The 25,042-nt window shown below is 45.6% G+C and overlaps 1 protein-coding gene across 1 annotated transcript; it reads right to left on the reverse strand.

The window, feature by feature from the left end:
- Positions 1–4,947: 4,947 nt before the first annotated feature.
- LOC149325527 (uncharacterized) lies at positions 4,948–24,772 on the reverse strand. Its single transcript, XM_089562415.1, has 5 exons — positions 24,660–24,772; positions 17,695–17,834; positions 11,079–11,146; positions 7,558–7,638; positions 4,948–5,084 (listed from the first exon to the last, which is right to left on the reverse strand). Exons 1-5 carry the CDS (start codon positions 24,747–24,749, stop codon positions 4,948–4,950), a joined length of 516 nt encoding a protein of 171 aa, XP_089418541.1. The 5' UTR covers positions 24,750–24,772.
- Between the last annotated feature and the right edge of the window lie 270 nt (positions 24,773–25,042).

Here is a 25,042-nt window from a genome sequence, read left to right on the forward strand (position 1 = left end):
CAGAGTAAGTGACGTAAGTGCAGATACTGTGCGGTTTACTGGACGGAAGGTTATTGCGTTAGATTTTGTGTTGTTCATTTTTAAGGAGTTCGTATTGGACCAATGCAGTACTTTTTCTAGAACAGAATTTCCTTTCACTAGTAATTAAGCAAACAAGGGAAGGGGAATGAGGGGCTCGTTATAAATATGAGAGAAGCCAACAGCCACAGAAACGAAGAGGCACAGGGGATTTTTTAATTAATTTATTTACTTTGTGCTATTGTTCGATTTAGAATATTACTGAAAATGTTATTGTTTAAAGCTAATTGATTAGATAAGCAGAAGAAAAAACAACCACATGCCGCCGGTGGGATCCGAACCCACGACCTCCGAATTACGCGTCCGGTGCTCTACCGCTGAGCTACGGCGACGGCTGTCAAATCTTCTGCTTTCGGGGGTATTTATGTTTATAAATAACCTAACCTTGAGAGTGTTCATCAGCGCCACGTACGTTCTTAAGCGGCGGGCGTAGCACGTCCTGAGTTACCGCTGATGTGACGTAGAACGTCATCGAACGGCGAGGGTGGAAGCCGTCTGAGAACCCTCTTATGCTTCCTACGGCGTCAAGGCAGCCAGAACCGAGGCCCTCGCTAAGCAATTAAGCAAACAAGGCAAGGGGAATGAGGAGCTCGTTATATATATGAAAGAAGTCAACAGCCACAGAAACGAAGAGGCACAGGGGATTTTTTAATTAATTTATTTATTTTGTGCTATTGTTCGATTTAGAATATTACTGAAAATGTTATTGTTTAAAGCTAATTGATTAGATAAGCAGAAGAAAAAACAACCACATGCCGCCGGTGGGATCCGAACCCACGACCTCCGAATTACGCGTCCGGTGCTCTACCGCTGAGCTACGGCGACGGCTGTCAAATCTTCTGCTTTCGGGGGTATTTATGTTTACAAATAACCTAACCTTGAGAGTGTTCATCAGCGCCACGTACGTTCTTAAGCGGCGGGCGTAGCACGTCCTGAGTTACCGCTGATGTGACGTAGAACGTCATCGAACGGCGAGGGTGGAAGCCGTCTGAGAACCCTCTTATGCTTCCTACGGCGTCAAGGCAGCCAGAACCGAGGCCCTCGCTAAGCAATTAAGCAAACAAGGCAAGGGGAATGAGGAGCTCGTTATATATATGAAAGAAGCCAACAGCCACAGAAACCAAGGGGCACAGGGGATTTTTTACTTTTTTATATATTTTGTGCTGTTGTTCGATTTAGAATATTACTGAAAATGTTATCGTTTAAAGCTAATTGATTAGAAAAGCAGAAGAAAAAACAACCACATGCCGCCGGTGGGATACGAACCCACGACCTCCGAATTACGCGCCCGATGCTCTACCGCTGAGCTACGGCGACGGCTGTCAAATCTTCTGCTTTCGGGGGTATTTATTTTTACAAATAACCTAACCTTGACAGTGTTCATCAGCGCCACCTACGTTCTTAAGCGGCGGGCGTAGCACGTTCTGAGCTACCGCTGATGTGACGTAGAACGTCATCGAATGGCGAGGGTGGAAGTTGTCTGAGAACCCTCTTATGCTTCCTATAGCGTCAAGGCTGCGAGAACCGAGGCCCTCGCTAAGCAATTAAGCAAACAAGGGCAGGGGAATGAGGGGCTCGTTATACATATGACAGAAGCCAACCACAGAAACCAAGGGGTACAGGGGATTTTTTAATTAATTTATTTATTTTGTGCTGTTGTTCGATTTAGAATATTACTGAAAATGTTATCGTTTAAAGCTAATTGATTAGAAAGCAGAAGAAAAAACAACCACAGCACGTGCTACGCCCGCCGCTTAAGAACATTGGTGGCGCTGATGAACACTCTCAAGGTTAGGTTATTTGTAAACATAAATACCCCCGAAAGCAGAAGAATTGACAGCCGTCGCCGTAGCTCAGCGGTAGAGCACCGGACGCGTAATTCGGAGGTTGTTGGTTCGGATCCCACCGGCGGCATGTGGTTGTTTTTTCTTCTGCTTTTCTAATCAATTAGCTTTAAACGATAACATTTTCAGTAACATTCTAAATCGAACAACAGCACAAAATAAATAAATTAATTTAAAACTCCCCTGTGCCCCTTGCTTTCTGTGGCTGTTGGCTTCTCTCACTTTCACAAGTAATTCACTTGCCGATAATGGCGAAAGAAACAGACTAGTATCGTCGGCATAAATTACAAATTTTGACATATCTGTAATCTGTGCCAGGTCATTAATATATAAAAAGAAGAAAAACGGACCAAATTTACTTCCCTGAGGTACACCACAGTTAATATATTCAAAGGAGGAACACAAGCCGTTAATGGTAACACACTGCTGGCGTTTATCAAGAAATGATGCCATCAGCTTCAAACCATTTCCCCTTACTCTATACTTTTGCAATTTGTCTTTTAGGATATGATGACTAATGCAGTCAAAGGCTTTGCTGAAGTCCATAAATATGCCTAAAGTTAATAGTTTTTCTTCTATATTTTGTAAAATGAGTTCTTTTTGTGTCAGCAGAGCAGATTCAGTTGATAGGCGTGGTCGGAAACCAAACTGGGAATCATCTATGAGGGAATGTTGATTAGAGAAACGTCCTAAACGCCTCAGTAAAATCTTTTCTAGTGGCTTCGAAACCATAGGTAGAATCGACACGAAATCACCTAAAAACATCTGAGCGACTCGGCCTGTGTCTTCCTCTCGGACACTATAGAAGCATTCTATAAGAAATGCCACACTCTTCACCGCTCTGCAACGGCCTACCACCTTAAGAAAATATGATTGAGCATTTCAACCGCGAGTTTAGTGATTTACAGGTCGTGTAATCGAATCTGAAAGCTCAAACAGTGACGCATGCTCCGCTTTGTAACATACGTCTATGTCATAACCACACAGAGCACGACTGGCTTCTCCGCATAGAAGCTTGCTTAGAGTGGACAGTGCACCTACATCATTCGTACCGTGCTCCCCCGTTGCCCTGGTGCACCCTAGTGCACAACCCTTTCTGATGCCTTCAGCAGGATGAAAAAGCACGCCAGATTGCCAGATCTTTCGTGACGCAGAGCCAGAAATCTCCTGAGAACTTCATTATTGGACGCTTGCGTCGCCCAGGTTATGCGTCGTCACGCGCTTGAAACACAGCCCGTCGACCCTGTCAAGACGTGCTACGATCCACCTTTTGTGCCTACTTCATAAGGCGGTCGGATACGTGCTTTTCTGCCTAGAGGTGAGTATACTCTATCATTCACAGTAGCAAAAATTTGAGGGAGAAGACGATCCCTAAGCACAACTCTCGCTTCCAGGCTGAGCGCTTGGCCTGGGACGTTTTGGGCGTCGCAAATTACTCCGGTACAACTGACGCAAAGTCCACCAACAAAGGCAGTATTTTCGTTAGGCAACAGTCAGTTAACCATTGACCTAGATAAGCGACATTAAAATCAAAATCCTGCTCCTGGGCTATGTAACAGGCAAATAACGTAGGAAATTGCAGCAATCATTTGATTGTATTCTGGCACATATCGAGGGAGTGGGTGTGGGAGGAATAAGTCGCTTTGGAGATTCTGTCTTTGAAATGTGCGATTCTATTGGTGAGGATGATGCCGAGATATTATTCGCACGTCTTTTTTTAGGCGTTGAAAAAAACAGGTTTCATTACTGCTTTTTGGCGGCACATTCGGAAAAAGTGCCTAAAAAGCCGCGAATAATATTCAAACGTATGTCTTTGGAATATTCATGATATCAACGTTAGATCACAATATTTGTGTAGGCTTATCTCAAGGGCTCTGAGAAAAACTATGGACAAGAAAGGGATGCCGCGATGCCGATATGCCACATGTAAATGGAATAGATTGCAACGATAAGCAGCTATTTTTAGACTCTGCATCGTCACAGTGAAGCCTAGTTAATGCTTGTATATAAGCATTTATGTCTAGGCAAGAGGACGACCAAAACGTCCAGGCCGGGTGTCCTTACTGACGGACACTCTGTCGCAAAGAGCCAGTCTAGGTTTTTACTGACTGCATTCCAAACAAACGAAAACAACCTCTGTAACGTTAGTGTATCAAAATCGTACTCACCATTTCGATATCTACTTCTGACCGCCAGTGCGGGTGACCTCGTTAGACCGATAGCTTTTTGCAGGAAGTACGGAAGATATTGTTGTTCCATATCGCCTTCAAATAACATCAAACTTCTAGCCTACAACGCGACAATTATGTTTTTATTTTATATGAAAGGAATACAGCTCGTTTTTTAAAAGCATTAAACACTATTTTATTGCAGAAACAATGTGGTAAGTAGACAAAATATTTCGCATGTATTTCAGAACAGCACCACTTTCATGTGTACTTTTTCTATTGCTAGTCACTGTTTAATTAGGGCCATAGTCTTCGCATCCATGCGTACAGCTGTGTACAAAGTATCGCTCAGCACGCTCCGGCATTGGAAAACTTACCTATACGGCGTTCCGAAGAGAAGATATGATGATTTCGTGTGTTCATGCCGGAACGCATCGGCTGCAGCGTGTGCTAACTCGTGTACTCGCATACAGTGCTTCCTAATTTGTGCTAGGTAAGGCGCAACGTTAGTTTGGTCGCAGAAGCGTGCCCCATAACAATAGGACCGGGACTGTACTTGCGTGCCTGCGCTTTGCGTTGCTCCATGTACCGAACCATTATGATAAAATGCATCCGGAGTGAAAAGGAGATAAAAGACGTGCTATACCGATTTCAAAAAGATTGCAGTAGAACGTCGACAGCGCTGCTCTTTGTTCTTAGACATTCCCAGCCACATTCCAGAGGGCTGTTTGGACTTGGGCAGGTAAATATACTTGTAGTGCACAAAGCATAGATAACATGTTATTGAAGTGGAAGCTCTATGCTAATAAGTGCTGCTTTCGTCATCACCATAGCCAGACGCGGCAGTCTTCGCACTGTTAGTAGTCGCTTTCCCCGTCCGGGCACAAATCCCTGCTGTGCTGCGGAACAATGACGCCGCAGGTGTCCACGAAGTGGTCAATGCACTCTTGAGGCACGTTGTCTTTGACTTCCCTCTGAGCCCACAGTGTGCATTCTGATGAAATTATGTAACAGAGAGAAGAAGGAAGGAATGAGATGCATAACACAGTATATTGCTTGTGCTCACTCATGTCATAAGGCCATATTCATACATCAGTCTCCAATGTGCACAGCCACCTACGTTTACTGCCTATGCCAAAGCAGTGAGCTCTTCTCATAGTTCCACTTTTACCCAACTTATTTCACGATATGCATTCTCTGCTTCCATGTGACAAAATTCCTAATGGGATTAATCTAGAAAAGCTGTATAGATAATGTCTGCGCATGAGCTTTGGGAGAGCACTCGTAAAGAATGCATTCATTGACGCAATACAGAGCTCGAAGTACTGATATTTTCGCGGTTGCTCTATCGCGAAAGTAGCAAGGCTACGCAGCAGTCGGAATCAAGGCGAGGTAGGAAATGCGTGAGAATATTTATAAAATGAGCATCTGCGTATTTCTCTTTTTTTCCCTTGAATTTTTGTGTTTTCTTGAAATGTGTACTTTTGCAACAAAACACAGCACGCCATAGGTGTATTATGCTTCATACTCGGCCACCTTCGTACTTCTGTGTTATTACCCGCGGCGGTGGCTTTTGGCATTAAGCTGCTGACCTCAAGGTCGCTACTTCAATCTGAACAGCCGAGCTCATATTTTGATTGGAGCGAAACACAAAACCGCCTGTTTGCATTGCGATGTCAGCACAAGTTAAATGCCAGATGGCCTTGACTGATCCAGAGCCCTCCCCCATGGCATCCCGCATTGCCCATCTGTCGCTTCTCTACATTGAACTCTGAAAACTAAACATGTTGACTGATTTCCCTATCTGATTGTGTTTCATGTCTTGTAATAAACTCTGACACATCTCGTACGAAAATCATTAATTTAAAACCCAACGTTTCGGAGCCGGCTCGACTCCTTCTTCAGGAGTGATGGGGGGATATAGCTAGCGTCTGTTTTGTGTTCTAAATTTAGAGATGTGTCTAAAACATGCAGATTTAAATCAATGATTGTGTTTGAATTCCTTATTTATATGCTTTCTTATCCGTTTCAGTGATGCTGGGAACCCCACAATGGTTATACAGAAGTGGAAGGAAATATAGTAAAAGTCGTCAAGTAAATTGTTCACTTGTAAAGAGGTAGCATCAGGACAATTAAATTCCCGTACTTTTTCTTGAAAGAGCGTTCCCAGAAGTAGGTGGGTAAATAAGAATTATATATAAAATTTACCTCATCTCAAATTCAATTCAACAAAGGGTTTGAAATTTTTCCAGATATGTGCCTTCACCGCCAAGAAGTCAAAATATAGAGCGAGGATTAATTTTTTTTAATTTGATTAGTTTTAGTTCGCAAACCCAGTTTTCAACGCTCTTCTTTTTACCGGCATGGAAACTTTTTTGACGAAACATTTGCTAGTTAATTCGACAACCGGTGGCAAGTGCCAGCATGCTATTGGCCCCCAATCATATGCAATTGAAGCAACTTCTGAAGCATGTCACATCAGTGCATGCAGACAAAGTAAATAAAGTTTGACTTCATTATCTTAATAGGTGCAGCCTGGCCACGATGTAGGATAAATTTGATAACGATATGGCTGTTGCTGTTTTATCCACACTCCAATTACCACCCACAGTGTCATCGCCCGGACTAACGATAAATAATTTTTCATAGCTTGATGATCCAGAAAACAACTGCGGGCGGCTGCTAGAACCTCGTAGTTCAAGAGCTAGGCGATCAAACCGTTTGTGTTTGTAAGCTGTAACAGTAAGCTGTAATAAGTCAACACAGTCCAGATTTCGCGTTGATTTTTTGCAAGCTTGCAACACCATGAGTCCTCTAATAGCCATTATATTGCACGTGATAGTGACTGCAGTCCAGCGGTCAGGAAGACAGCAACAAGACTTGCAAAAGGAGCTCTTTATTTGGGCTGACTTGCGCCCGCAAGAGAGCTTAACAGCACGGCAGCGGCGTAAGCAACACATGTGCTCGTAAGTCGTCGAACTACTAATTCCCGCCGCTCGCTGCATTGCTCAATTGAAAGCCCTCAAGGAAACTTCGAGATAACAGGTAAAGAACATCTACAGTAATCTGGAAAAACGTAGATGCAGCTCTTCATGGCTGGTATCAATCGAGATTAGTCCGGTCGCTTCTCGCGTCACGAACAAAAATAATTGCGCCCCTTTCCTGCGGCCTTCAGCGCGAACGAACGGACACTACAGTGATACGTGGCAATGTTCTTATAGAAAAGCCCACATAAAAATTCGAGAAGATATGTAGCACCCGTTGTTGCTGTAGGCACAAAATATCATTACGCTATGAGCATCTGTTTATAGAGTAGAAGTATCGCTTTTATTTCAGGGATATTGAATACCCAGGGATCTTTTGCAAGAGTGCAAATGTGCGTTAGCTACAAAAGTAAAAAATGGTGCAGGAAATCGTTGCGCTTGTTTCTCACAAGATTTTCTTGGCCTATTTGAAACATTACTAACGATGTCCTCGGTATTCCAGATCGGCAATAACACAGTTCACATAGTCAGTGTAATAAATTGCCCCTTCATACGGCGTCGGATCTGAAAAATAAAAAAACGCACAGGCAAGCGGAGTTTAAATACCTGAATTGAGCCTTCAGGTCAACAAGGGTTAGCAGAAATTGAGGAATGAGCTTGGTGGTGCGCTGCGACTGTGAGTGATGCGTTGTAATCTCTCAAAATCTGTTTTTATAACCATACCTCTAACAATACCGTTATAGGAATGACAAAGTGAACACTCCTGTTTTCTGCATCGGAAAAGTAGTGAATTCTTAACCCTTAGGCGGTTCATAAACGCAGTCACTCCACCATCCTCTGGGCCACTACGACTCGTTATAGACTATTTCTACGGACTATAAACTGATATATTCCAGAGCTTTTTAGCTGGCAAACATTAGGAAATCGTACAAGGCTGACGACTGGGCCAGTTAGTTCTGAATAACCTTATAACCAGGCAAAGATGCAACACAGCGAGGAGAAATGAACACGAGAGAAAGCTAAAGATCAGTCCAGCATGGTCTCATGTTCTTTTCTCCTGGCTGTGTTGCGCCTTTTGACTGATGATACGAAAAATAAGAATTCTCTTTTTATACTGCAGCGTTTTAGTTTAGGCAGATATAGGACCTACAGTATGCAACCATCTCGCCTGCTAATGTATGGAAGCCACTAAAAATGTCCTATTATGAGGGGATGTGCATGCAAGTGTACTGTTTAAAATGAACAACATACTTGCTTAAAAGTGTTTATTAACAGTCACTGGAACCTGCAGTTAAACCAATAACTAGCAGAATGTACTAACATCCCACGTGTCTAGATGTTGGCAAGCAGATAACGCACTACTGCCCTCTCTGTCATCTTCAACACCAGCAAGTCGCACCCTCAATCGATCGAAACAGCCTCATTCGCGGTTCTGTTGCCGTCATCGATAGAATGCAAACCTTTTTTCCTTGCTACGGCAATAGATTCACTCAGCTTATAGGGCTCAAAGGCCTTCGTACTGGCGATGTCCCTTCTGGTGGACCGCTGCCTTCTTGAGAGCAGAGAGCACACTGCAATGAATTAGCTTCAGCAAGCTCGCCTTCATGGACACGGGCAGCATGAGTTGTTCTCGCTGTTGTCCGTAGCACAAATGTCCAGGACGAATCGTCGTTGACAACATCACCGCTGTAAACGCTGCTTCTGACTTGGCAGTGCTTGTAATGCCTGGCGCCGAGTGTCTGATTGACCGCATGTCAACAAGTTATACGATTTACGCTTTGAAAGTTCCCGCAGTGATAGAAGCAAAAAAGGTACCGCCGAACTGTCAGATACCCTCCTTTCGACTTGACGAAGCACGGAAAGGTAATTCGGTTAAAACATTTTAAAATTCCTTCACATTTCTCTCCCGGAAAACTGTCCGCACGGTCCGAATATAACAAAACCTTTTTGATGCTGCTACAGGGTAGGAAAGACCCCGTCCGCATGGGTTTCCTCGCACATTGCACGTTGCTTGCATCGCATCGCATTGTTTGCACCGGGTTACCTCACTCAATGTTGACTTCGGATTGGCATCACACCCCCGGAACGAACATTACCTGCTTCTTCGTTTTGGGATTCCTTCACCAGATTTCTCTGCTCCGTCGTGGGAAAACGAAAATGCAGTGAACTTCCACTGCATCGCGAATGAATATAAGCTGTTACTACAAAGCCAGCAATGCTTGAGCATCACATTCCAAGAAAAGGAAGCTGTTTTGGTGATCCTGTTTCTGAGTGCGTTGCAGTATTGTTCTCTGAGACGTTATCATATTTTGAGTGTGGCATGTAGGTGTATAGCGCCGGGAACCTTCACATGGCTAATGACAAAAGCCGTGGTACACGAATTCGGATAGAATAATGTTGCACTGCTGACACTCTGCCGGCGTCTGGGAAGTAACAGAGGATAAGAAGAAAGCCAGTCTGTTCCTCGGCGTAGTAGGGTCCAGATTACATCATGTAAAGGGTATATTGGTTCGGGAACGCGTTTGCGCGATGCTAATAACAGTTCCTTAAGGCAGCAGAAACCTATTTACTCATTTATGTGTCACACGTCTATTCGAAAAAAAAAAGAAAACAGAAGAGTTTGATTGGAGTTTCTGGAGTGTGCCCTATTAAAGAAGTTAAGAGGCAATTAATAGGTTCCATGCAGTAGGGCAAGCGTTAGCGGGTAGGATATCGTGGCAGACTCGAATTTTTTCGTTTCTGCACTCCACTTCTTCCGGGAAAGAGGTGGCGACCAATCTGGCTATGCGCCGCCCGCCATAGAGCGCCCAGAGGTGCCCGGCCCGCTCTGCAGCCCCCGGAAAGGAAAGGAACGAAGGTAGATTTCGCGTGATTGGTGTGCCACCGTCGCTGCTGCTGGCAGAGGCGCGCGTAGTGCCCACGTGCTCGCTTAGCGCAGCGCGTCCCTCGTGGAGGTCACGGACCTTGCGGGGCGGAGGGAGGGTCCCTGCCCTACTCCCCGCTTGCATGCCCTTTAACTGGCTCCCCTCCTCTCCTCTACATCTCGGCTGAACTTCTTTCTCTCTGTGACCATCTCCACCCGCCTCCTCCCCCACTACACACCAGCTCCATTGTCCTCCTACCAAATTCCACTCCGGCTCATGCCTCAAAATCATGGCGCCTGGTCAAGTTTTGCGAGAGGCCACCCTTTATGCAAACGCATGAAAAAGTGATTAGTCACGGTGAACATAACCGCAGAGCAGCAGAGCGCAACTCGGGGGAGAGTTTTTCGTCTACGTTATATAAGAGAAATTTTTAGTCACTTTTTACTTTCGTCTTCCGTTCTTAGGTGCTTGGGTCTGGCCCGTCTGGGGCAAAACTACCTCCTCGAGTTGTTAACAGACTTCTGCATTTTGAAGAACGCACCTCCAGAGAAATTCTCAGTTATTTCCATCATGCACCAACTAAGACTCTTTAAGCTTAATGGCTATTTCAACTCCACAGCTCTAAGGCGTTGCAGGACAGCGGCCGACACTTCATGCGTGTTCTTTTGGGCACTCTTTAGGCTCATCCATGACCCACGTTTTTAATACATGCACGCACGATCATTCATATTCTTTGCAAACGAACCAAATATGAACACCAGGTTAACGGTTAAAAGTAATCATCTTTTAGATTACCGAGAGGATCCGTACTCTCTTCGGTAAAATCTACTGTGATGATTCTTTGCATCAACAAACCTGCAAGAGTTATTCCTGCATGACACTTTGTACATCTTTATCATCGCCGATATAACTATTAACTTTTTCTCTCAGCCACTGTTATCAATTACTCCTTGGATATTAGATCTATGACAGTCTTCTTTACTATCCATGGTAAAACAGCGCGGAAAAAACACGAGGACGGAACAAACACGACAACACGAGCGCTGATGGTTAAAACTTCTGTTCTAGCCGAAACGACATCCTTTGTTGTCAGAAAAAACGTGACCTTCAAAGCGCAAGAAAGCCGAGAGTTTAACTCACCATCTTCGACCGTAAATGTTATCGTTCCAGATTCATCTCCTGCCATGACGTGAAAGGGTATGGCTCTCCTGTATGTATTGTCATATATTCAAAAACACGGCATTTAAAGATATCACGTAAGCAGGCGCTCGCCAATGATGAGTAGAGAACTATACACGCAGACAAGTACGAAGCAAAAAAGAATCTCATCTAAATCTCTATGGAAAAACACAGCACTCCAGTTCGTTTACAGCACTACCTACTACTTCAAAATAACAATCTAGTTTGCCGACTACAACAATATAATTTCTTCATGAAGTGTTAGTTTTCCAAGGCCGCAACCCTCCTCTCTAAATCTAAAAGTGCGATGGATGACAGTGGATTTTCTTCACAAAATATTTCCTATTCTACTTTCTTTGAAATAATGAAGGATTTAATGTCATTCCTTGGCCGCACCCCAGAAAAACATCCTTTGTTTTAGCGAAAATTGGGCATACTGGAGGGTAATGATTTCGAAATGTGCGCCAGATAAGCTATTTCACAGATATTTATTTTTTTTTTTTTTTTTTCAAAAAGAGGGTCTCTTATGTTCGACGCCTACCGCAAGGTCACCTGAGCAACGGAAATGAGCGGTTTCCTCGAGGCGGCCTTAGCACGTAAAAGAATGTTCCCCTTTCTGTTCAGCAATGGACGTGGCGGCGACGTTCAAAGAAGGGTGATTGCCTGGACTGCACTGCACGACGACAGGCATCTGCACACGGTGGCGTCAAGCAGACAGTGGCGGGACATCGGCGAGGACAAAAGGGATAGTGCTGCTGTACCCCCGCCCCCTCCTCCCCCTGCGTGTCGGATGGGGGCGCGGATCGGAGCTTCATGCGCGAAAGCCGCTGTCTTGGTGAATACTTCTCCCGGATGGCCCCAGGCAGCGAGTCCAGCGAAGTCAACACCACCGATGTCCTTCGAAGGTGCGCAGCCAAAGGTGCGCAGCCTGTCTTAGTGGAGACGTCAACGGGGACCAGGTGTGCGATGGTGTGATCTGATCGACAGGTATGTGTGCGAGGGCGATTCGCGGCCATCTTCTCGAGAGAGAATGAACATTGCCAGGGGGGCGAGCAGTGCCGCCTTGGGATTAAACCTCGGGCATGATTGGTGTTCTTTGTTTTGCAGGACTATTTAACCGTGTGTTTTGGGGGACTTGGACATCGGACCTTTGATCGAGAGTATGTGAGTGATTAAGTTTTTGAACTTGTAACCCGGTGGTTGTCTGGGAATCTTCTTCCACGTACGTTCTTACTACAGATGAAGAGAACCTATGAAGAATTGTAACTGGGTCCGTAAGGATGACAAGCATAATAATTGTTGCGAGGTGCCATCGACACTAAATTGTACAACTTCATGAAAGTTAAAAACACTCTATTTGTTCGCTGTATAAAAATAAAATATCCAACCTGCTTTCGTCTCCAAAATTCTGGACTGGCTATTATCTCAAAATCTGCTGCCTTTACAAAAGCGGCATATTCTTTTATGACGTTATGCATATATTGGGAACGGAACGTCTAAAGTAATTAGTGCAATTTAGTGTTTCCTTTGGAGCATACTTTACGAATAACATTTGAATAACAGCCACACTTTACAGGTCACCAAAAACTGCACTATTTATACAAATAGGCTTCTTGAGTTAGAAGAGCGCCTTTTCCGCACATCACTCCCAGCGGTGTATTAGATTAGAATGAAACTAATGTGTGCTAACTGGCAGGATGGTTAAATAATATTCAATCGTTAACTGTTTCACTGTTACTGTTAGGCTCCTTAATTATTAAACGGCGTGTAGCGTACAGTAAGTGCTATCTATATCAGTTATTAAAATTTCAAAAACGCGGTGACACTCGGCGCTGTGGCAGAACAAATAGGGCTATTTAAACAAGTTACGTGCAGCGAAGAGGTTGCTTTGCCTGTAAGCCAAACCGGGTTCTAAAATAAGCGATTCATATGTTTGCAGACACTTTTTTGAGGCATTTAAAAAAGAACCGCGCGAATTATGAAGAAGCAAAGGCGACTGAGCACTTGCATAGCCGTATGCAGCGCTTTCGACCGCGCTAACTGATCCCAAGCGAGCGGTCACCGCTCCGTTTCACGCGCTCCGCAGTGATGTAAATAAAAAGAACGGAGGCTACATTCAATTGCGGGACTTCACAGCTCTTGCTTCTTTTATTGCTTCCTCTGGGTGAGAAGCCAATAAATGTACCATCTGAATTGGCTGTCGTTTGCCTGCCTGTCAGTAATTGCCGACCGCAGCGCTCGTGCTAACGCAGTTTCAAGACAGCACTGACAGCGGTGTCAGCCGCTCCCGGATGTTGAGCTCACCAGCTTAGTTCCTTGCAAACGTGTTTGGCTGCCTCTTTTACGGTAGTGTAAGAATGCAACAACGTTCTCTTTTAATTTTTCGTGGGCTTTTTTAAATGCTAGAGAAGTACAACTTCAGGAAAGTTGTTGTAAAAAATTGGATCGATTGTTTCTCAACTTCCTCTATACGTAAAGTCACGCGCGTGACCGGTAACGCGACAAGAAAATGGCGCAAACATTGCAAGATAAAATAAAGCTGAATTTAAAAATACGCTTCGTTAAAGGAAACGTATTTATTTTAATGTCGGATACGAGGCTAATCATGTAGCTTGCAAGTGTATTAAGGGGCCTGGGTAAATTTTATTCTTCCCGTATATTTTAGGGCAACTTCCGGTACTCGTTTAAAAAAAATTAGATGCGGCTAAATGTTTTTTTACCAATTTAATCAGCCATTTCAGCTTTTTCGACAGAGCCCCAACTATGTGTCACAGTTGTTACGTTAATTTTAAAGATTTTGTTCTCTTGAACACTGCACACTAGATATTAGGTCACATTTGGCATCGTTTCTCTCTACATAATTAACAGCGTTTCTTGCTCATGTTGAATTTTCGTTCAGTGCATTTGAATATGATGACTGCATAGAACAGGCGAAAAACTGTTCTTCTATATCATGTGGTTTTTAAAATAACAGTGTCGTTGGAGTACAACACCTCGTATTATGATAAATGACTTAAGTAAAAATGAAGTTAGTTGCAAACGTTTTCGCTTTTGCAGCAACTTGTAAACATTTATTGCATAGGTACAACCTCGATAATGCACATTCAAGCTCCTCTTTGTCTTTCAGTCCCTGACCTCAGTCTTCTTAGGCTTGCTTTGCGAATTGTTTTGCTGCTCGGTGTCTACAGCAAACTTGACGCCGGTCAACCTCTCTTTATTGACGCAGAGTGTTAGAGCTTTCGTCTAGCCCAGAGGGCTTTAGAACCTTGGCTCTAGGTACGCGGCCGCCGTTGAAGCTTCAAAAGCATCTGCTGTTGACTTCCTTAGTGAGCGAGGTTGTAGAGACGCATTTTTTGGAGCTTGCTCTGAGACGACGCGAATGAAGGACTAACGGGCTAACATGGAGGCTAAGAGCTCTATCTTTTGCTGCCACATTTGTTTTTGCTCTAAATGAGCTTACAAATATTCAGCTCCGGCCATGGAGTCCTGCTTCAACTGGCAGATAACTCATTTCCGCTACAAAGATTTCATGCTGATTCTTAGTGCTCTGAAGTTTCAGTACAGCACTATTTATTCATTTGAGCTGCTTATAAATTCGGCTGTGTTGGCTGAAATTTGAACCGCGGACTCATAACCGGCGTTCTAACGCCATTGTCAGCTGCACAGTGGCATGCACAGTAGAAACTGCTTTCTCAAAATAAACCACCAGAAGCGTTCATATAAACCGGCCGCCGCGGTGGCTCAGTGGCTATGGTGCTCGGCTGCTGTCCCGAAAGACGCGGGTTCGATCCCGGCGGCGGCGGCTGAATTTCTTTGGAGGAGAAATTCGAGGCCCGTGTACTGTGCGATGTCAGTGCACGTTAAAGAACCCCAGGTGGTCGAAATTTCCGGAGCCCTCCACTACGGCGTCTCTCATAGCCTTAGTCGCTTTGGGACATTAAACCCCATAAACCAACCAACCCTTCATATAAACCTCCATTGTCTTCCACCATGCTAGCTGTGACCATACCAGCTATGAACGTTTGACTGCATCCACACTGCAATAGAGGCTTAGCACTCCTTAGAAATTTGTATGGCCAGGTACTTTGAATTAATAGAGTGCTTACTGTGCAATTCCATATGTCTATTATTGCAGTTGTTCTCTTGCCTCATTTCTTTAAAATGCAGTCATGCGATGACTGACCGGACATTGTGTACTGTCAGGCTTCCTGATTATTTTATATAATGTTTATTTTCTATCTATTCTACATTTCTGGCATGAAGAATGAATATCATATTTTAATAGAGCTATAAAGAAAGGAAACTAATGAACTGGACAGGTCAAGCGAGACTCGCTACAGGTTTATTCAGGAACATTTTCTGTAAACAGCCCGCTTGAGAATGCAGAACAAGAGGAGCAAATGAACCGCCAACAGAGTATCAAAAATATGATCCCATATGTGTTCGAGCTTGATATGACAACAAAGTGCGCTCCAGAATCTCCAAATCTTACAGTACACATACAAAGCAACTTTTCCGAGCAGAATAATAAGTTTTAAGTCATGTCCTGCCGGTGCAAAGTCTCTCAAAGCCTAAAGAAAGCTGCCTCTAAGCATGGCGTAGACCGGCTGTTTTCTCCGGCATGTATATTGTCTCAGTTATCTAGACTTATTGAAGGAGCTCCACGTCGCCATGCTTGCTTTTAGATAAAGCACTAAAAGAGGTACACTGCTTACTGCGGAGACATCATCTATCAGAGGCCATACAAGCCCGCGTAAGTTCATATCGGCCAGAGAAGGCAGCCTCTCAATTACTGCCTTCGACAACGGGGGGTAGCAAACCGATTAATCTTTCGGTTAACCTCCCTGCCTTTCCTCTCCTACATCCTCCTCCTCCTCCTCGACAACGCGTACGGTGTTTGGGAGCAAGAAGCTGACCGAATCTCCCACTCCACCGCAGAAACTGCCGCCGATACTTCATTCTGCACAAGACTCTATTCGTAGGACACAGCACAAAACAGCTCGAAAGAGAGATACTGAAAGCGTCGCTTATTTGTGGCTATGGTGATCAGTGCGCGAGCGAAGCTTCTGTGGCAATGTTCGAAAAACAAGTGCGGTTTTTAGTAAAAGTAATGGTTAGTATATATGGCACCCACTTTTGGTGCGATAACGAATTGTGCAAAAGTGGCATATTTTCTTTCTTTAGTCGAATGCTTAGGGGAGCCCACAAGGTGGAGTAAATTTGTAATAAGGGAATAAATTACTCAAATCACTTCCTCTTACAGAAAATACGCTTCCATAGCACACACCTGCGCAATGAACTAATCTTTGATCCATCCTATCGTTCTAGCCGCGTTGAAGACTCTCATAAAGTTGGAATTATTTCTTGTAGCAGTGATTCCTGTTCCCACAGCTTTATTCCACGCACATCACTGGACTGGATCCGCTTGCCGAACCTACCGTCGCCGTTGAAGAACATGAATGTTTTAAAAATGCACTAGCTAGGAGCCTAACAACTTGAATTTGTTATCTTGTTGAGTTTCTATTTAATTACTCCCCTCTGTAATCGCAAATGGCTTGAGGCTATTAATAAATGAAATGAGATGAAACTGGCATCCACCCAAGCGCAGCCACAAAGTGACATCCACCCAAGGCCACAAAGGAAAGCTGTACAGCTTCCACCCAAAGTTCGTAGTTAAAGAAAAATTCCTCCTGGTCGGGGGTTTGAACCCCGCACGTTCCGAACTTGTCATTGTATACTGATTATTTTTGTGCTTGTCTTGTTGTCCCTTCGGCAATTACGTTGCGTAAGTCAATTCTGACTGCGACTACGCAGGCAGGTTATTTACCGAAAATATTTCTGAATAAACCTAGTTACCAGTAGCGCTAGCCGAGTACAGTTCTGACGTATCCCCAGGTGGTCGAAATTTCCGGAGCCCTCCACTACGGCGTCTCTTGTAGCCTTAGTCGCTTTGGGACGTTAAACCCCAGAAACCAAACCAAACCAGTTCTGACGTATCTTGGCTTCACCTGCGCTTTAAAAATTCGATACGTTTAAACATCTTGCCCAACAAACAACTCTGACAAAATCTTTCACTTTGACAACACACAAGCACGAAAAAATACTCAAAGATGACAACGACCTATTTCGGACCCGAGAAATATTCAAACAAAAGACCGCAGCAGTTTCCAAATAGGTAGCTCCTGATAGGTGCACGTTTTTTCATTTTCACGTGCTTATATATTTCGGTTAGTTACGCTACAGCCAAAGTACTTTATCTGTTTTCTTATTTCGAAATGATCAGTCTTTCTAAATCATTACACGAAATTATACTGATATATTTCTCGGGGGCTGCAATTGAATTTTGCTTCCGCAAATTTCGCTGTTCTCAATTTATTTTTTTGTTAGCTTTATCTTTTCATTGGCTAGCACTTCAGCGAATAAGATGTGAAAGGATATTCTTTTTCTTAGGCGAAAAAAGGAGCCCTCATCTTTTTTGTTGCTTTCATGGTTACCAATGAAAGCTCTTTGGAGCACTACCTAATCTAAAATACGTTACAAAAGAAAGCTGAAAAGCAAATTTGCTAGATATGCATACCCAATCTCAGGAAAAAACCACTCGTAAGTCGCTGTTTTTTCTTCAAGGTCGAATTCTGTTCTGGTAGTGTACATACATTCAAAAAAGGTGTCGTTGTCTGAGTCCGAGATCGACACCGCAAATCTGAAGGTTGTAAACGCCTGCAAAAAAAAGAAAAAGCCTCACTAAAGAGGAACGTCAGTGGTGCATAATTTCTGAAATTTGTAGCGCTCACTACAAAATGAAGTCGCCATGAGCACATAACAAATCTTTATGAAAGTAAGATGCCAACTGAGAGGAGCTTATATAAATTAGCGATAAAGCTACAGGCAGATAACTGCACTCGACAGAAAAAGAAGGTTTGTACTACTTTAAACAAGCGGACACCATGCCTAAAAGTGGATCAACTCAGCCCTCTAGCAACCCATGGGCTTGCCCGGTTGTCCTCGTAAAGAAGAAAGATGGCTCCTTTCGGTTTTGCGTCAGTTATTGCCACATTACTAAGATCACCCTCAAAGACATCGACCTTTTGCCCCGTATTGATGGTGCTCTGAAGTGTCTACAAGGCACGGTGCTCTTTTCTTCGCTTTATTTGCGGTCTGGTTATTAGCAGGCGCTCTGGCAGCTGCAGATCATTCCTGAACGGCGTTTCCGAAACATGACGGCCTCTACACGTTCATAGTATTGCCTTGCCTTTCGGCCTATGTGCGCTCCTACTCCTTTCGAGCAAATCATGGATACATTTTTTTCTCTGGCCTCAAGTGCAAGACCTATTTGTGCTCTTTGGACAATGTTGCCACCTTTTCGCCGGATTTTGAGATGAATCTAGGGCGCCTGAAGCAATTTTTGACATGACTGACAAATGCCGGCCTGTAGCTGAACTTCAAAAAAACTAACTTTTCTTGCCCGTGAACTAACAATTTTAGGTCACCTGTCGAAACATGCTGTACGCCTTGACTTTGCCAAATGTCGTGCCGTGACTGCGTTTCCCAAACCTTCCACCTATACGCCGCAGCTTCCTAGGGCTCAGGTCGTATTTTAGACGTTTAACTCGCAGCTTTGCCTCATTTGCTACCCCTTTGACGCAGCTGCTCGGCAAAAATGTTGATTTTGCGGCTGGGTTCCCCGCATGCGGCGACGCCTAAAACACCCTGCCTCGACTCCTCAGCCCGCCAGCCATCCTACGCCTTTTAGACCCGGCGTCCCTGACTCACATCCACACGGATGGCCGTGGTATTGGTCTCCGTGCAGTGCTCGACCAGCGTAAATGTTCATTCGTCGAATATGTCGTTGCATATGCCAGCCGCACATTTACAAAGGTTTAATCAAACAACTCTCCGACTTAAAAAGGGTGCCTCGCCAATGTGTGGGCCCTGGACAAGTCTCGCCCTTACGTGTACGCCCGTCCTTTCGAGGTCATTACGCATCATCACGCCCTCTGTTGGCTTCCTTAACTGAAATACCTTTAGCGTCACCTCTCTCACGTGCCAGCTTGTAGAAGAAGTAGAGAAAGCGCTTCCAGTGAATGTACATGGCTGCCCGAGGACATCATCATTATCATCACCATGGCTGCCTCGCAGAGCTAACGCGTCGCTCAGCTCTCCGCCGCCTTCTTCACGAAGTGTCATGGGGCTTCCTCAATAAATGTGGACCACACTACCACAGACCCTTCCGGCTGCCCGGCGCGATGGGCGCTTCGTCTCAAAGAATATGACGTCTGCGTCATTTACCGGTCGGCCCGCACGCATCAAAGCGCCGATGCCTTATCTTGTTCCCCGCTACCTGCCGGAATTGCCCACCTCGGCAAAATCGAGACCCCTGCGCCGTCTCCCCCCACCAGTGACCTGCCTCCTTAACAGAGCAAAGGTGCCTGGATTAGGGCTCCTCTCGACTTTCCGACCCATTGGTGGTTACACCTTCGCGCGGCCTGCGTCGTCAAGCTTCAGATTTCGAGATCAGAGACAGACTGCTTTCTCGCCGTAATTATCATTCTGAAGGACGAAAATGACTCCTCGTCATTCCTCAACACCTACGGCCCTATATCTGCTCATGTTTTCATGGCGAGTTACAATGTGGTCACGTGGGCCTTTTCAAGACTTATGCGCCTCTGATACTACTGGCGTGGCATGTACAAGCTCGTTTTGAAGAACGCACCATCGTGCCTCAATTGCCAACGCCGCAAGACACCCATTAATTACACTACTGGCAAGTTGCATCCGCTATCCTGCCCGCCTCGCCCTTTTAACCGCACTGGCATTTATACAGCCCCCTTCCGTATACTGCTGCTGGCAAACGATGGGTTATTGTTGGCATTGATCACCTCGCGATGTGTACGGAAACCGCCGCGCTCCCTGCTAAGCCAGCCCACCATGAGGCATCCTTTGTTCTGTGGCGTTTCGTCCTTAGACACGGTACCCCTCGCAAAGAGCTCAACGACAGAGACCGTGTCTTCCTATCTGGCGTCATCAAGGCCCTCTTCCAAGAGTGCAACGTCATCCATCGGACTTGCACCGCTTAGCACCCTGAGATAAATGGCTCCACTGAACTCTTTAACCGCACTCAGGGTGACGTGCTGGCTGTGTATCTCGGCTCGAACCACACGAATTAGGTCCTGATTCTGCCCTATATTACGTTTGCGTACAATACTGCTACGCAGTCTAGAGCATGCTTTTCTCCTTTCTTCCTTCCTTATGGCCGACATCCCTCCGTTCCCATCGATACTGTTCTGCCCAAACGCAGTGACACGTCTGAATGCAGCACTGTTTCGCAAGCTGCTGGCAAGCCGGAGATTGCCGCTAGATTGCCCTGTCGCTCACGACAGCCATCCAATTCCTACAAAAAATCGCCACAGTGAAGGTCAGCTTGCCAAATGTTTCCCACCCGGCTCTCTTGTCTGGCTGTGGATGCCTCCCCGTACTCCGGGCCTCTCCCAAAAACTTCTCGCTAAATATCAAGGCCCCTATGACATCTTGAAGCAAACGTCTCCTGTCAACTATATCGTTGAGCCACCCACGTCGTCTCCCTATCTCCGATGCCGCGGCCGCGAGACTCTACATGTCGAGCGCCTCAAGACATACTATGATCCCGCTGTTTTGTGCGCCCCGTAAGACACCACGATGACTCCTCCTCTATCTGGGGGCCCTGGTAAAAAAGAAGGCGGGCATACGTGCGAGCCTCATTGCCCTCTCCTGGTGCACGCTCTTGGCTGGAATGGCTAATATCGGACTGCTGTTGGCCCCGCTCCCGTTCCGAAGCTCCTCTAATTAGCCTCACCCTACACCACCAAGTGTCTCAAACGATATAACTTTTAGATGCCGCAAAGCTGACTTGAAATTACAAATCTGTTTTTATCCACTATTAGGGTTTCAAGCAAAACTGTACATCTGGAAGGCGTGAAATGTTTCCGTGGTACAATGGATGCTAGCAATTTCAGTTCTCCTTCAGTTCACAAAAGAAGCAGGGATGACGGAAAACCCTGGGTGCAAGAACCTGCCATAATCACAACCCCTCGAAATTATATCGGCAACCCTATCGGACGGCACAGTAGCCGATAATATCGCACTATTCTCCAGAAAGATCTGCGTAGACTTCTATCGCCTGCCAAATATTCTCAGCGACCTTCACGACAATCATCCGCAAAAAAGCGCAGCATCCGCTTTGCTCCCTATCGTCGACGGCGACAACGAAACTCGAGCGATTAACTGCGTCGCTGCAGTACGCAATCCTGATCCACGATGAGACCTCCCAAGCATTTTACATCGATAGCTATAATACATTCGTTGTAAGGCATTTGTGGGCCACAACGGCCACCGTTGCGCGTAATGTTGCGTGGACTATTTTTAATTTTGTCACGGCGAGGTTCTCGTTCCCCAACAAAGTGAACCATGAACACACCTTTCCTTTACTCGAAACCAAAACAGTGTTTAGAGCATCAATAAGATTCTCAGTCTACCCTAATTCTCAGTATAGACGCTCTGCTAGGGTTAGAGGAAACAAATGACGAATAACTGGCTCACTGTGACGGTGAACACGTCCACCACGTCGTTAGAAAGAAACAGGAACTCAGACTAAAATCTTATTTTAGTTAGCGCTCGTCCTTTTCTCTCCCGGCGCGGTGGCTCAGCAGTTATGGCACTTGGCTGCTGACCCACCAGACGCGGATTCGATCCCGGCTGCGGCGGCTGCATTTCCATGATGGCGAAATGCCAGCGGCGTGTTTACCGCTAGCGGCATAAAGAAACACCAAAGAACACCAGGTGACCGAAATTTCCAGAGCCCTCCACTACGGCGTCCTTCATAGCATGAGCCGCTTTGACACTTAAACGTCCATAAACCAAACCATAAACTATCTCAAGGCGTGATTGAGGTGTCCAACGGTACAGTAAGCCAATTGTACGTCTTTTGCCGTCCTGAAATCCTGGGGAGGATCTAGACCACTTCTTGCAACATAGTCAAAACTGTAAATAAAGCCGCACCACGAACTACCATCTAATCTCGTCGGGCAAGGAGGCCCTGAACTGTTCCGGGAGGAATTCAAAGGGGAATGCTACTATGTGAAGCACGCTCTGAATCAGACATGCTTCTCTGGTCGTGCTCAGCGCTTTCTAGTCCCTTCCTGCAGCACTCCACCTGCAAGCAACGCCATTAGAACGAAAGCTCTGTTACTACTTGTCTCCCAAGGTGCGCATGATACGCAATGTGATCCTGAGGCCCCGGAGCGCAGGCAAACCACGCGACTCGCCAAGGAGAGGCGCGCCTACGCGCTCTCGATGGCTCCGCCGCTGTGATACCACGTGATTAGGAGACTATAGGCTCGGAGTGGTTCAACTGAGCGCTCTAACCGGCTTCGCCGTTTTGACGCTGTGTGACTAGCAGAGGGTGCAACAGCTGCTACGTTGGCGGTTTCGCCTTCAGTTTCTCCTTCAGGATGAGACACGCGCTGGACCGAGTGAGGCAGCTCTTCTTCGTCCCCGTCATGCCGCGTCCGATCATCCCGTTATATAGCTCGCCGACAAGGTATACTGCAGTGGACGCGAGCTAAACGAGCCGCTGAAACCGATTTGAAACGAGAAGATAGACCTGCAAAGGCCCGTGTACTGTTCGATGTCAGTGCAGGTTAGAGAACTCCAGGTGGCCAAAATTTCCGGAGCCCTTCACTACGGCGTCTCTCATAGCCTGAGTCGCTTTGGGCCGTTAAAACCCCATAAACCAAACCAAACCAGTGCAAGCTCGCCCAACTTCTCACTGACGAAGCTACACCCTGTAAGATCAGCCTCGCAAATTCTACGCCCCTAGTGTCCTCAATAAAGAGTGGCACTCCATTCAAACATAATGGCCTACGTATGTGCAGATGCTGCCGGAATCACTAAAGGCAATGCCAAGATTAACGAACAGGTACTACTAGAAAGCGCCATTCGCATTGCGATATGCAACCTCCATAATAGACAACCCAATGTGCTGCTGGCCAAATTTAACCGTGAATACCGACTGCTCAACAAAGTCAATACTGTCAGCTCCTGGGATGAAATTGCCGAAACAGGCAATCAGTGGATCTCCCATACCTGTCGTCAGCGACCCCCTTTACCAGAAACCCAGTTTCATGGTGTCTCGCCTTCAAAGGCACAGACAACACGATATCTCTAACCTTCTCAATTAGAACATCTTTTCATCCTTATCAAAGCTTCGGCAGACAACTATCGCTAAGTATCGAACCTTCACCGACGAATACGCCCAACTGATTCGCCGAAATCCCTACCGAGTAACAGCGCGGTAGCTGAAGCCATCATGAGGCAGTTGGACGAAATAATGTGTGACGAAGTAATTGAACTATCGAAGATCTCCTGGGTGCCACTAGTTGCCCGCGTCAAGAATGACAGCGCACAAATTATCTACCATTTCTTCTCGGTATGTATAGTCATATTTGCATTCCGAGACAGTTTTTGAGCCGAAATTCCCGTCTATAAGCCTTTCAGACTAGCCAACAGGCAAAGCCGGATTTTTGGGTACGCAACCTTTGATTGAATAGAATTTCTCTACTCTCTTTGCGGCAAGGCCTCTCTTCCTTGAATGAATGCTAGCAGGCCACCAAACCTGGTAACTATCAGCTGGCGGATAACACAGCCAGATCTGCTTTCCGCTGCTAGGTTCTGCATCTATTTAATCAAAGGCCACAGCAGCCAGGCACTAGAAAACAAAATTTTTTTTCTCTGTGTTTTAAATCTTTGGTCTGTTAAAGAGTGTCACATATTCGGTGCGCTGCCCAGATTTCCGCTTCCTCCCGACTGCTTTCTAAGATCCCTGACAATAGTTTTGAAGCACTGTCAACCTTTGTGCACAAGCGGTTCTGAAATAAGCGAAAGAGCATGGAAGGTGCAGAAAAGGCTACTGAGAACTAGTGCACAAGATTATCAACTACGAAACTCCCGGAAATATCCAATTCTGGTTATGTACATCAAAACTACCTTCTTACATCATTTGTCAACAAAAACAGTAGCTCGTCAAGGTTAAATGAAAAATGAATGGTGTTAAAATGTCCCCCCTGAAGAGTGCAATATTATTTGGACATGTGGCTGGAACTTTCACCATTCTAGCGGTGCGCAGCGGGTTGAAAACCGAAAGACTGTAGCAAAAACTGCTTTATTTGGCTCACAAGTTTATATACCCTATTCTAATCGAAGACCCGCGCTAAGAATTTGTTGGGACCCACTGCTTTTATCCGTTCTTGATTATATTGCATCGTCATTGGCTTAACTATGTCTACTGTACGAAGAAGGCCTGCCTAATATACTTCTTAGTAACCCTCTCCTCTTCTCACCGCCGACACCTTATCCTCAAAAATAAATCTTAATTATAGCCTCGTGTGTTTACTAGTGCAACCCGATAACTCAGTGTAAAAGACGCTTATCAGGGTGGTCGTGTGTGCCTTACATCTCCGGGAAGAAGTAGAACGGATGGCAAAGAAGTTGAGACTTATGTCAAAGAGGTACCTTTACGGCGTCTGCCACATCATGGTGGAGTTTCCGTGCACCCCCTGGAGGACCAAGCTTCCCCAGAGCTTCGGGAGTACAGCAGACCATGAGCAGAAAAAGACCTGCTAAACCAGACATCCCAGTATTCAGAAGAGTTCACAGGACCGATAGGGATACGTCTCTTTTATCCGTCACCTGAGCTGTAGCGGGGGGGGGGGGGGGGGGAGCAGTGCGGGCGTAATATGCCGCGTCGCATGGATCCTGGACTTTATTCTCGAAGTTGGTAAGCAATGAGGTTCCATTATGACATTGATATGCCCGACAGTTCATCAGAAATTTCGAGCGACATTTTGGACACAAGTGGAAGATTTATATTTCGCTTGCGCCCCCTTACAGATTGT

The sequence above is a fragment of the Amblyomma mixtum genome, chromosome 10 (assembly GCF_055824585.1).
Source record: "Amblyomma mixtum isolate Tamu chromosome 10, ASM5582458v1, whole genome shotgun sequence".
Taxonomy (NCBI): Eukaryota; Metazoa; Arthropoda; class Arachnida; order Ixodida; family Ixodidae; genus Amblyomma; species Amblyomma mixtum.